General features: G+C 47.6%; 1 protein-coding gene across 3 annotated transcripts in view; it reads left to right on the forward strand.

Annotated features, from left to right (window-relative positions):
- Window positions 1-13,623, forward strand: part of LOC103618571 (beta-galactosidase-1-like protein 2) — a 41,267-nt gene that overhangs the window by 18,665 nt on the left and 8,979 nt on the right. For 2 of the 3 annotated variants that reach the window (XM_017738405.1, XM_017738406.1), the window contains exons 3-10: window positions 1,882-1,941; window positions 3,135-3,332; window positions 3,523-3,591; window positions 3,874-3,969; window positions 5,383-5,491; window positions 5,768-5,860; window positions 8,438-8,519; window positions 11,559-11,623. In XM_017738405.1, the coding sequence (XP_017593894.1) occupies window positions 1,882-1,941; window positions 3,135-3,332; window positions 3,523-3,591; window positions 3,874-3,969; window positions 5,383-5,491; window positions 5,768-5,860; window positions 8,438-8,519; window positions 11,559-11,623 (772 nt within the window). The remainder of the gene's footprint in view (window positions 1-1,881; window positions 1,942-3,134; window positions 3,333-3,522; window positions 3,592-3,873; window positions 3,970-5,382; window positions 5,492-5,767; window positions 5,861-8,437; window positions 8,520-11,558; window positions 11,624-13,623) is intronic. The other variant, XM_017738407.1, reaches the window with a different exon arrangement.

Below are 13,623 nucleotides of genomic sequence, written 5' to 3' on the forward strand. Positions count from 1 at the left end.
AACTGTCATTAAGGAACGTAATTAAGGTCCGTGCCCCCCCCCACCCCCGCGCGCTGCCGGGGAATTAACGGGCTCGATAGAATCCCGTCTTTCCCGATCAGAGATCCTCCGCTCCCATAATTCCTGCAGCGGAACGGGAGCGTGGGAAGGAGCGGGTAACGCAGCCGCCGTGCCGGAATTATCCAAAGCTTTAAATAAATGTTGCACCTGATATCCACAGGTCTCTTGTATGAGTGTATCCGTAAAACGCTGTATCCGGAATAAACCACTGTATCCACAAGGAACTGTGCTCGGAAATGCTGTGATTGTTGCCTCGCCCGTGGTCTCTGAGCACGGGGCTGTGCAGGGCAGGAGCTGGGAGCCGGCGCAGCTCGGAGCTTTCACTTTCCTCTGGCCAGAGGAAGCCCAGAATAGACAGCAAAGCCCTCCGAGGTCTCAGTGCATCTTAGGGATTAGCGGAAAAGCCCCTTGTCCTCTGAAGCGCGTCCTTTAGCATCAGCAAGGAACTGAATGGCTTTTTCCCCTGGTTTGGCTGTTTTCTTTTCCATCAGTTTTTTCTCCCGACTGGTCTGGTTACGGGGTGGTTGGACACCAAAGCTAAATCTCTCTTGCAGAGAGGACTTCAGTCACATTTGTGTTTTACAGGCATGAACAGCGTGGCTGTTTGGTTTAGAAGTTAATTGGGACTTTCCTTTTCCATTTTGCACTTCAAATTCCATCTTAAAAAGTCTTATTCCATCTTATTGGACTAACTTGTCCAATTCAGTTTCAGAGTCTCTGCTCTGGGGTTAGTTGGTAATGGAATGGTTGAAACAGACTTTCCTGAAGCAGAGATGAAATCACAGAATCCTGCAAAAAAAGATTATTTGCAGCCTGTGCTATGATTACAAAAGTGAGAAGAAAAAATCTGCTGGGAGCTATAAATTGCTTTCAGGAAGCAGTACAGAGCCCAGGTACATTTTAAACTGTGGCAGTCCAGCTCAGGGCAACAGGATGAAGCTCTGCTGAGTCACAGAAGTGGTTTTTTTTTTCCCCTGAGGTTACTTGGACAGATCCTAATGAGAAATGTGGATTTCAGGATATCTAAGATAATATGTTGAAAATACTGGGAGCCTGGGAGCTTCCTACCAGCCCTTCTTGGGGAGAAAAAGCACTGGAGCTGGGGAGTTTTTAAAGTAGGAAACTGGATGGGAATGTGCCAGGTTAGTTATGCCTGGGATTAAGAAAATGTGCTTAAGTGATTAGTTTATTTTTATCTGGCTGTGTGTGCTTCCTGAGCACAGCCTTCATTCTGGCACCAGTCAGCAGCACTTCTGTGTGCAGGGGTAATTTAGGGCTCTACCTAGCTCATAAACAACTTGGAAACTCTTTTCCAACCTAATCTTTGAAAACTGGAGTTTTGCATCACCAGACCCTTTTGACCCTAAAATAAAAGCAGATGTAGCTGCTGGTTTGGTTTGCCAAAGTTACAGTCTGTGATTTAGCAGCATAGAGGGGTGGGTGGCCATGGGGTATCCTGTGTGGGGCTTGAGAACCCCGTCCCTGGCTGCTGAAATTCCTAACAATTCCTTGGGAGCAATGCTGCCATTTCCCAGCCTCACGTCACCATTCTGTGGCTGTACCTACTTTTCTCATGTAGATGAGCGTTTTTGATCCTGTTCTTACTCAGGCAGTCCCCCTTTAAGTGTGGCAGATTGGTGTTTTGTGCTCATTTCTCCTACCTGAGCTGCACTATCATCAAAACCTGTTATTATTACCCCACCTTCTGCGTGAATACATCACAGTCTCCTTGCTCAGCACTGTTTCTGTGAATGGCTGGACAATCAGTGTGAGTCTCGTTGACTGAAGGCAGTGAATATCTAATCTGGCTTCCTTTTCCAGGTATTACCCCTGCCTGCTGCCGGTTGTTTCAGAGCCCTGTGAGAATGCTGTGCTACTCAGGTACCCTCTGAGCTTGTCAGCCAGCCCGTGCAGTACCCTGCAAACCTTAGATTTAGCTCCTTTGCAGTCTCCCTGTCCTGTCAGAGAACAGGCAGGCTGCTGGTTAGCAATCCCTGCAAGCCACAAGCTCTGAGCATCCTCACCATCCTCACCCTCTGCTAACAACTGCTTTACACATAGCATAGGCAGCAGCTGGAGGCTTAGGTGTTCCTCTCTTCTCTCACTCTGATATTTCTCCCAAATGTGTGGGTCACTCTTGCTTTCTGGAGCTGGGAATTCCTTCCTCCCATCTGGCTCTGATAAGGAACAAGCTGCCATTGTCTGACTCTCTGTGCGTTCAGAGCTGTGCCACTGGAGTGGTCTGATGGAGGCAGAGACACTGCTCTGTGTCCAGGCTTGTTGATAAAATGGGGTTTTGGCTCAGCCAAAGTGAGCTGGGGAGCCTGCAGGGCCGTGAGTAGTGCAGGAGGTGACCCAAGAGGAGTGCTCCCCCCGGTAAGTGCTGAGGAGCTGCTCTCCCCGTGGCTCTGATTCCTTTGGCAAATGACGTTTTCAGGATTAATATAAGCAGTGATGTGGGCAGAGGTAAGTTTGTGGTGGCAGCTGATTTAGTCTCTCCTGGGTAATGAATATAATCCAGGGGGCTCACTAAATTGGGGAAAAGGTTCTCTGCTCACAGGGAGCAGGTGAAGGGGTTTTGTCTTTTCTGTGCCTTGAGTTGGAAGATACCAGAGTTCCCAAGACATTCAGGATGGCAATACTGAGATGCAGGTGCTGTTGGAACATGGATCTGGAAATCAGCCGTGTGCCATCCCACTGCAAAGCAGGGACATCCTAAATTCCATAAATTAGGGAAGTGCTTGTGAGTATTGGGAGTGAAACTTCCCCATCCGTGATTTTGGCAAGTGACTTTTGTGCTCTGTGCCCGAGCAGTGTCAGTTGTAGAGCGTGGCACAGTGGCTTGGGCGTTCAGGGGAGAACCTGCCACTGAAATGAATATTGAATCCACATCTTGGGAAGATCTTCCAACTGCCTTAGAGCCTTCTGAACAATCTTTGTGCTCTGTATGACCAAGAGTGTGGTTTGCTTAAGAAGCAGGAAGGTCAGAGCTGCTCCTGCTGGCTGAGGTGGAACGAGGAGGACACATTTCTCCCCCAGGACTGGCTGCTCATATGTCTCCTTTTCTTTTCCAGGTTTAACTGGAGTGAGCTGACCCCTCTGGGGCTATGGGGAAGGACCCTGGGCTTGCAGACAGAGAACTCCCAGTTCCTGCTGGAAGGGATGCCCTTCCGCATATTTGGGGGTTCCATGCACTACTTCCGAGTGCCCCGGGAGTACTGGGAAGATCGGATGCTGAAAATGAAAGCGTGTGGCTTAAACACCCTCACCACGTAAGTGTCCTCCCTGCCCGAGCCTCACAGGGACCTCACCAGTGGGACTTTATTATTAATTCCAGTGGGCCATAACAATGTATTTCCATACTTCTTACTGTGGGAAAAGGCACAGGAAGGAATAGTGGGGCCTCAGGTTTTCTTTAAGCATCCCATCCTTCACCTCCACTGCCCTCGCTCTGCCTTTCAGGTACGTGCCGTGGAACCTGCACGAAAAGGAAAGAGGGAAGTTTGACTTCAGTAAAAACCTGGATCTAAGGTATGTGGCACAGACAGCTCTGTTATTAAATGCTCCTGTTTGGAGGGGACGGGGTGTGTGGGTTTGGGTGGAGATGTTATTTCGAGCTGTGCCTTGATCAGGCAGTGGGGATTCGTTCCTTCCCCTGCCTTCTGGACTCCTGGGAACTTAATCAGTTCAGCACCAATCCAGTATAGTTGCTTCATCAAACCTTCTGGTTTGGTACCTAAATTCCATGGTGATTGGAGTGTTGGGAGTGGGGGTTCTGCAGGCAGGCAATAATTCATCTGTCTGGATCCCCAGGGCCTTCCTTTCCCTGGCAGCTAAAAATGGGCTGTGGGTGATTCTGCGCCCTGGACCTTACATCTGCTCGGAGTGGGACCTTGGGGGTCTGCCCAGGTGAGTGTGGAAATTGTTGCGTTCAGGGAAGCATGAGGGACAAACAAATCCCAAGCTCCTGATCACACAGTCGAGGCTCCTTCAGAGCAATTGCTTTGGAATGGCTGGCTGCTAGATGGAGATATTTGTTTCCTGAGTCCCCAATGCAGGTGAATACTCATTACCTTATTGAGCTCTTCTAAATTTTTTTTTGAGTGTTTAAAATAATAATTGTTTTATGGTATAATGGTTACAGCAAGAGAATAGAACTGGGAGGACCCATCTTGCTGTTGCACCTTGACTCTCTGTATAACGTGAACAGGATTTGCAGCTCGGTGTAAGAATTTGCATCATCTCAGCTCCTTTTGAAAAGCCCTGCTAGAAATCTGCATTATATGGCTGGCAGTAATAAAACCCCACAACTTTTCCAGCCTCCTGTTGTGTTTTCCCCTGAAGCACACAGCTGTAGGAGGCTTTGAGAGCACTGGGACTTACCTGGTTCCTGGATCCCGGTGGAGCCAGTGCCAGGTTATCACTTGTTTTCCTTTCCTGCACAGAGCACAAACCTCAGTGCAGACACTTGGGGATTATTTCTTTGAACCTTTCCACGTTTCACTTGCCTTTGGCATCAGAGTTCAGGTGTCAGGGACTTACTCCTGAGAAGGAGCTCCTCATGGCCAGAGCCAGAAGCCACCTCCACGTTAGGTTATGAGAAGTGCCTCTGTTTTCACATCACCCATGTGGTTTTTTATCAGACAGGTTAAAAATTCTAATAAAGAGTCACAGTACTATTCCCATTTTACAGTTAAAGAGGAGCTGATTTTTTCTGAGTCAAAAAAGCTGCATTTAGCATAGAGGAGTTAAGTTTTTTCAGACCTTTGAAAGTATTTTAGTTAAGGCCTCATTTTGCAGAGAAAAGGAAGACATAGCCTCATTCCTCTTAAATTGTTACAGCTTTATGTTATTCTCCTCTTCAACAAATTGCCCTTTTTTCTGTTAACTCCAGACAGAACCCAGCCTTGTAAATCAGCAGTAGAAACAATGGGAACAACTACAGAAATCTTTGTTTTGAGAAAGGATTGGGTTTTTTTGAAGGAGCACTTGGTTGTAGAGTGCCCTTGGGAATGCACGGAATTCACTTTCGAGTGGTAAGATTAGCCCTTGAAATATTGTTGCTGGAGGTGATGAAATGAGTTTAGGCCTGAAATGCAGAACAAAAAGAAGAGGAAGAGATTGGGAACTGGAGCCTGGATTTATTTACAAGTGTGAGTGATGGACACATGGTGTAATTCACAGCTCGGGGTGCCACAGCTGCGCTGTGGGCTTGGCCAGGTGACACCAATGATCCCTGGTGTGACTTGATGTCACTGGGTGAAATACCCCTGCTTGGCTGAACAGGACACTCTAACACATTCCCTCTCCTGATTTCCACAGCTGGCTGCTGCAAGACCCCGAGATGCAGCTGAGGACAACGTACAAGGGCTTCACAGAAGCTGTGGATGCCTATTTTGATCATCTGATGCGCGTTGTTGTCCCTCTCCAGGCAAGCAAAATCCTTTTCCCTCTCCAGGGGTGGGAATGGCTGCACAGAGCAGGGTGGGCTGTGTGTGACAGCAGCAGGGTGAGGCAATAACAAATGTACCAGTTTTGCTCCAGGAATCAGCACAGGCTGTAGTTTTCTGTGTCGGTTTGGGAGCATGGGAGGGTGGAGCTGAGTCCATCTGACACTGGTGCATCTTTCCTGCCCGCCAGTGTGATTTTGGTCCCTGTGCTTAGAAATCATGGTGAACACCTTCTTTCTCCCTTTTGTCCCCCACAGTACAAGAAAGGAGGTCCCATCATTGCAGTGCAGGTGGAGAATGAATACGGTTCCTATGCCAAAGACCCGAACTACATGACCTATGTCAAAATGGTAATGGTGGCATTTTACTCGTTTCTGTGTCAATCTCTCACATAAATCACCTTCCATACAGTGTTTTCGTTTTTCTGTATAACTTTTGAGTGTGGTTTGAGAGACCCTTGAGAGCATTAGTGCCTTCCCCAGCTGCATTTTCCTTGGATCTTTCCTCCTGGAGTGGAAGAGTTGGCACACAACCCTCTCAGTACTGATAAATGTGCATTACGTCTTCCAGAGAAGAGGGTGATAGGGAGCCAGGGAGCGTCTGTATTGCAGAGCTGGTCTTGAAGAAGCTGTCACTTGGGGGTCCTGTTTTGCCTCTCTTAGATGATATTTGATAAAGGTTTCCCTTTGCTGACTTTTCCTGGGAGGAAAGTTGATGGAAGCAAGCCACCAGCACGCTCCTAAACTTGTATAATTTGGGGCTCAGCGTCAGGCATAATGCCTCCCTTAGCCCTGTCAAAAAGAAATTAAACTGTGCCCTGGCTGCCCTGAGTGAGTGATAAGGAGTTGTCCCATGCCCAGGGAGGCTGGATTATCCTGGTGGATCTCACAGCAGTCTGACCTGTTTGTTTGCCCCCAGCACAAGCGCAGGCCAGGCAGATAACAAGATCTGCAGTGTCTCTCACAGGGTTTGTTGTTTAATTTCTTCTCACTGAATGCTTAAAGGTATTGCTGCATGTGAGGGGTGTCACCCATCCAGTCTTGCTCTTCTGCTGCAGGATTATGGGATCCTTCTGAAACCCTTTGGGTACCCCAGCTGCACCCTGAGCACCCTGAGGCTCAGGCTGTCCTATTGCTCAGGGTGTACAGAGGCTCTTCAAACCAATAATCCCATGGCAGGAGTGCTAATTCCCCTTAGGGCTGTGCCAGCTCCTGCACCGTCTCCATCTCGTGCAGTGCTTTAATTCTGCTTACAGGGCTAAATATGAAGTGTGCATACAAACAAATTAGAGATAATGCCCAGCAAGTGGTTTTCAGAACCCTAAATGAACGAGGCACAGAGATTCTGGGGGTCTGAACAGCCTGCAGGCTTGTCCTTGCTTTTCCATGGCTCAGTGAGGAAAGAGCTTGTGCTGTTTCAGATTTATCAGGGCAGATTCCCCTGCCAGGCCTGTGGGTGTATTTTTGCAGTGCTGTTTCATCATGTTCTGGGATTGTGTGCAGTTTACATCTGAGGAAGTACAGAATAGTGGTTAGAGATGAAAATGTGGGAAAGCAGGATTTGCAGGGCTTCGTTTTTGGTTGGAGTGGGTTCTGATGTGAGGTGGGGCTCTGAGTCTTTGTTCTGGTTTGTGGCAAGGTGGTTAATTCACACCTAGCATCCATGAGCAAGTTGCAATATTCTTGGAATTAATATACTCAGTAAGAAACACCCACAACTCACACAAAACCTCAAATCCTTGTGCTTACCTCACTCTTTTGGGCGCAATGCCTTTACCTTCCTAAAAGTGAAAGCCATGGAAGGGTGTTTTGGCATGACCCTTCCCACGCAGAGCTGAGCTTCTATTCCTGCTTCTCTGCTGCACCCTTGGAGGCATTTAATGTGTGGCAGCTCTGCTGTTTCTCCATTTTGCATTTACACTCAAAAGGAGGGGAAGAAACTTAGTATTAATGCAGTGCTCAAAGAATTACCTTAGTAAAATTGGTTAGAAGTTCCAGGTCCCTCAGCAGCTGAATTTTGTCCGAATCCAGCATCTGTTCAGGTCTAAGTTTGGTGGTGATGGGTTGATAAAGTCCCCAGGTTGTCCTAGCTCTGGATTGGGTGTGTCTGTAGCCTCTGTGTTGCAGTTTCTCTCTAATGCAGACACTGTGCCGTGCCCAGGTTTGCTCTTTGTGCAGGCAGGGGCCATAAACAAAGGGCTTTATCCCTTTTCACAATTAGTAATTTAGACTGGAGAGACTGAAGCCTTGTTCTCAGAGCTCGTGGGAGCTGGAGGAATGACTTCCAGTGCAGATACAGTGAAATGAGTGGTTAATGAACAGCTGAGGTTTCTCAAGCTCTCCTTCCAACATCAGCCACGGTTCTGTTAAGAACCAGCTGCCAGGGAACAATCCTAATGGGAAGAACCTTGTGTGTGCAGGTGGATTTTAAAACCTTAGAGTGCTGTTTCCTCCAGTACTGTTACATTGGGGAGCAACTAAATTCATTGATTATTGAAAAACATTGGTACCTGAGCTGTCCTGTGATGGCATTCCTTGGAAAACCAGCTCTTTTCACCTCCCTCTGTCGGGCAGTCAGGAAGGCTGAGCTGCTTTTCCTTTCCTGCTTCCACCTGAATCCCTCTTTTGATGAAAGCAGCGAAGCTCTTTATTAAATTGATCTCAGAAGCTGAAATCCTGAAGTTGGATGCATCAGTGAGAAACCAATCCAGCTTCCTAAAACAAAATAAGACTTTCCAGTTGTCTTTAAGCTGGGAAAAGTAGACAGGGAAGCTTCAGGAGGAATGGGAGATGTCACAGGGATAATATTTCATTCCAAGCCACTGCCAGTTGCAGGCTGTCCCCACAGAAGGTGATACTGTAATGCTTTAATATCCTGGGAAGTGCTGAACTCTGTTAACACAATGGCTTTTGCTCTTTTTAAACTAGGCCCTGTTAAACAGAGGGATTGTGGAGCTGCTGATGACCTCAGACAACAAGAATGGGCTGTCCTTTGGCTTGGTGGAAGGAGGTGAGTGCCTGTAGAGGTGAGGGCAGGCTGTGATCTCTGGGGAACGTGGCCTTGGAAGGAAAACAGGACATTAATTCACCCTCTGCATGCACTGAGTATGTTCTGTTTGTGGTAGCAGGGACCCCTTGGCTGGATGGTGCACCCCAGGACAAACCCAGGCCCTTCGCAGAAAGGTTTAGAGTGGTTTATTTTCCACATAAAGTGCAACATTGTGTGAAGGATTGGGCGTCTGTACTTCCCACTGAGTCAAGAGATGGCAGCATCCAGCATTTCGTAATGTTTCACCAGACTACAAGGCTGAAAATGCTTCGTTTAAATATTTATTAAACAAGTTCCTCAGCAATTACTAACAGTAATAACTCATTCCTAAGGTAGCTGCTTTGCAATTAAAAAGAGAAGAAAAAAAAGTCCATTAAAAGCTTGATTCTGAGTTCTACATTTAAGCAGTAAGTGCAGCAGTAGTTTGTGGGGCAGCAGCATCTTCTCAGCAAGCTTATTTTGGGGTGTAAAACCTTAGACAGGTAAAGGAGGATGTCAGATGTGCAGAAAGCAAAAGGATGCCCATTGCCCTTTTACAAAGGATAATTCTAATAAGTTTTTTAAATGCTGCTTAGCACCCTCCTCCTTTTCCCTGGGAAGAAATGGAGGTGCAGCTGCTTGAGTTTCACTGAGCCCTAAATCTGACTGTTTGGGGCACTGATTCTCAGAATTCCAGGTAATTTCAGCTGGGATTTACTCTGCCCTTGGCCTCTGCTCTCTCCTGTGTTCCTGCCAATTGCCTGAGGTGTGACTGCTCCCCCAAATTAAGTGTTTGCAGGGTACGGTCTTTGAGTGCTCCTGTTATCACTCAGTCATAAATAATGTTTATTTTCCAATCTCAGGAATGGAGATGATTAAAGGGAAAGACTTTACCCTCTTTTTTTGCCTCCTTTTGCTTTTCCATGACTGTGAGAGGGATAAATTCATTAACTGAAGTCACGGGCCTTCACCAGCCCAGTGATGTTGTCTTTTGGATTTTTTGGGGTGTGCAGCAGTTTTCACCTCTGACCACACAGAGTCCCTCTCTGCCTGCCACAGAGCTGTCAGGAGAAGGGATGCTGTGGAAATCTCTGCCTAGCCCTGATCTGCTGAGGGAATGTTTGCTGCCTCAGAGCTCCTTCTTGTTCAGAGTCGTTCGTGCCGGGAGCTCTTTGATCCCACTTTGCCTCTTGGATGTCACAACAATCTGCTCATTACCAACGTGTCACTGATCAGATGTGTGCAATAACCCCTCCTTTTTTTGCCTCCTTTTGCTTTTCCATGACAGTGTGAGAGGGATAAATTCATTAACTGAAGTCACGACCCTCTTTTTTTGCCTCCTTTTGCTTTTCCATGACTGTGAGAGGGATAAATTCATTAACTGAAGTCACGGGCCTTCACCAGCCCAGTGATGTTGTCTTTTGGATTTTTTTGGGTGTGCAGCAGTTTTCAGCTCTGACCACACAGAGTCACTCTCTGCCTGCCACAGAGCTGTCAGGAGAAGGGATGCTGTGGAAATCTCTGCCTAGCCCTGATCTGCTGAGGGAATGTTTGCTGCCTCAGAGCTCCTTCTTGTTCAGAGTCGTTCGTGCCGGGAGCTCTTTGATCCCACTTTGCCTCTTGGATGTCACAACAATCTGCTCATTACCAACGTGTCACTGATCAGATGTGTGCAATAACCAGGGCTCCAACTGGAAGAGCAGCAGGGTGGTGAGGACAAGGCTAAAGGAGAGGCCTGTGAATCATTCCCCATCCCTGGAAGTGTCCAAGGCCAGGTTGGACGGGGCTTGGAACAACCTGGGATAGTGGAAGGTGTCCCTGCACGCAGCAGGGGCGGGGATGGGATGAGTTTGAAGCTCCCTTCCAACCCAAACCAAGCTGATTCCAAGAATCCCAAGCTGATAAAACTCTTCTGGGAGCTCATGGGAGACAAAATAAAGCCTCTGCTGCGCCTCCAGGCCGTGGCTGAAGGACCATGGTGGGACACCGTGTTTGTGTGTGTGGAAAGAGCATCCCGTGAGAATGGTAAATAAGGCTCTGGGGAATGGTTCTGTTTTCCATGGTGTGCTGTTAGTCTGCATGAAAAGCAGAGCTGGGCACGTTCTCCTTCGGCATTGCCAGCTACTGTATTACATCAGTGCTAAATCCACGTTTTGTTTTGTTCTCCCTTCGTGTTTTCTGTGCTGAATTCTTCGGCTCAGGCACTACATAGGTCAGCCTATTAAAATCAAGGTATAAATAGTGAGAAGGGAGCTTTTTCTTCTGTAAATATTCTGTTTGAAGTGCTCTGCCTGACACAACTGGGGCTGGGTTTGATACCAGCTCTCTTGTTAGAAGTCAGTTCTTAATGCCAAATCACATCATCGCTGCTGTGTTTGCAGAGTTTGTTTGGGAGAAATATCAGCATAACCAGGGGCTGGGAGGTATGAAAGTGGTTCAAGTGTGTGCCAGGGGCTGGGACACTGATCCCAGATTAGTGTGTCCTGTCCTGCTGGCAGATGTTCCCACTCCAGAGCCTGAGGAGCGGCAGGAGCACAGAGAACTCTTCCAATTCCAGTTCTCTGTGGTTCTCTTGTCCTGTGGTTGCTCTCACTCACCCCCACAGACATGACAAGCTCTAGGATATTGCCTGGGTAGGGATTCCTGCAGCTGAAGCCTGGGAGAGAAGTGTGGCATCCAGACAGGACTTTCTAATAAGTTTGCCTTTGTGTGGTGCCTTTTAAGTGGGGATCTCCAAGTGCTTTACAGGCTCTGATTAGAGCTGGTGACACCCCAGGAGCTGCTCTGGTGCTCTGTCTCTCTAATATCTCTCCACATGAGAGCTGAAAGATGGCCTGTGAGTGTTCCACTGTGTGCTGTGGTCCACGTGGATTCCACATACCAAGTGAAGGCTTTGATGGGAAATTCCTGAGGAGGTTATTTTGGGGGTCCAGAAGGTGTTGCAGTTCCCTCCTGCTGGGCTGCTGCCTAAGGAAACATTTTGGATGAGTCTAAATTAATACATTTTTCTTTTCCCATTAGCACTGGCCACTGTTAACTTTCAGAAACTGGAGCCTGGGCTACTGAAATACCTGGACACGGTACAGGTAAGGTGCACAAACACTTTGTTGATCCACATTTTCCAGCACTAGAAGTGAAGCACTGGTACTCTGGTTGGGATTTGTGTGTTGGTTTGGGGCTTCCTTCTCATTAGGGCAAGGCATTAACTTTAGGTTGGTTATCTGGTAAATCTGCATAGCTAAGAGCAAGCGAAGCAAAAAGGCATAAGCATCATTTTCGATTAAGTTCCATATTCTTTTTATACTATCATCTAACAAAAAATCCTGCAATGCTACTGATTCCCACACTGGAAGTTCACAGTCTTCTCTAGGTTGAGTGCAAGATGTCAGGCAGAGGTGGTGATTTCTGTACAATTCACCAATCAGGAGGAATCAGGGAGGGAGGATTTAAGTGTCATGTTATCCAGCACTCTTTAGAAAGGCTTTTCATCCAGCTGTGCCCTGTGTTTATCTGTTAGAGGTTAGGCTTCTTCTCACATTCAAGTGTTGATACCCAGGAGCATCCCAGTTCACAATTGTCAGACCTCTCTCTTGAGGTTCCATCATCTTTTTCCCCGACTCTTTCACCCTGGTGCTGTGGGTGCTCTCTGCAGACTGCTGCTGTGCTGCAGCTCTGCCTGTGCACTGTGAGGGGTGTTCATCCCCAGTGCCTCATTCAGGGTAGACTTAGGAAGTTTTAGTGTGTCACTTGAGCTTCTTTAACCTCTCCCTGTGCTGCCAGAGGTGTGAATCAGGGAGGGAATTAATTAATTGCCTAATGAACATTTGGTGTGAAAAGTATCCTGATTGTTCTGAGGGAGTGGTGGGGGAATGGCAAGTTTTGGGGTTAGTGACAGGTTATTTCTCTCTTTACACTCTCTGTCCTCTTTTCCCGTTGCCCTGCTTGCTCCAGATGAACGATGTGAGCAGCTGGGATCTGCCCCCAGCCCTGATCAATTCTCTTCTCACCTCTTTCCTTGGCTTTTGCCTGGCTGTGGAGGGAAGCCTTGCTGGCAGGCTGGATGTTTAATCCTACAGCTTTCATTTGTTTTCTTTTCCTTTACTGGTAAAAGAGGCTCTGCTGGAGGTGCTTTCACCTCCTTCAGGTCTTCCAGAATTCCCCAAACCCTGCAAATGAATAGAAGGTGGCACCTTCCCCACCAAATGAATGCAACACAGCCCCAAAAAAGCAGCTCCTGCTTTGCTGGACTAATTATGAGATAGGAAGTGTTTGTAGGGATTATGAAGCTGTTTTGTCTTTTCCTTGTTATGGGTTTTTGTTCCAGAAGGTGACAAAGTTCCCTCTTTGACTGGTTTACTGGGGATGGACTGATTAAATGCATCTCCTAGAGCTGTTTAGATGATTACAGGCAGTTGTTTTGTCCTAATGAAGCACGTGTTTCTTTAATGCCACTTTCCTCAGCCAATTCCTGTGGCATCAGATAAAGCCCCTATCACACAAAGGGCAAAACAATCTGGAAATAGAGCCCATGAGGCTCGAGGGGCAGCCAGGCTGAGCACACATTGCCCTGTCCATGTGATGGGGCGGGATCCCACAGGGAGCTGGCAGGCAGTGACAAATGGGAAGCAATTGCTCTGTGTGCAGAGCCTTTAATGAAGACCTAATTCCTGCAAATTCTTCCCTGCTAGCACCATATGCAGCATTAAAAAGGCATTAAGCAGCTCAGGTCTGCTGCTGTACCTTGGCAAGCACTGGCTGCCCTGCACCTGCAGACTCTCAGCTGGCAGTGGCGTGGCAGATAAGCAGACATTTATAAATGTGTGTTTCTAGCAAAAACTAAACACTGACAGTTGGTTTGTCTATTTGCTACAGCTCTACCAAGCAGCAGCATCCAGAACTGTTTGATAGCACCTGATTGTGTGCTCTGTGCTTTGTGACGAGCAGAGGCACAAAGCTTTGCTTGCCTGTTCTGGGCATTGCTGGCCCACAGCTCCTTGTTCCTCTCATGCCCAGAGCTCCTTAGGTGCCAGCTGAGAAGAAAACACTCCTGTAAAACCATGTCCCCACACTGGGTTTGAACAATGCT

This window comes from Corvus brachyrhynchos, unplaced genomic scaffold (assembly GCF_000691975.1).
Source record: "Corvus brachyrhynchos isolate BGI_N302 unplaced genomic scaffold, ASM69197v1 scaffold46, whole genome shotgun sequence".
NCBI classification, from domain to species: domain Eukaryota; kingdom Metazoa; phylum Chordata; class Aves; order Passeriformes; family Corvidae; genus Corvus; species Corvus brachyrhynchos.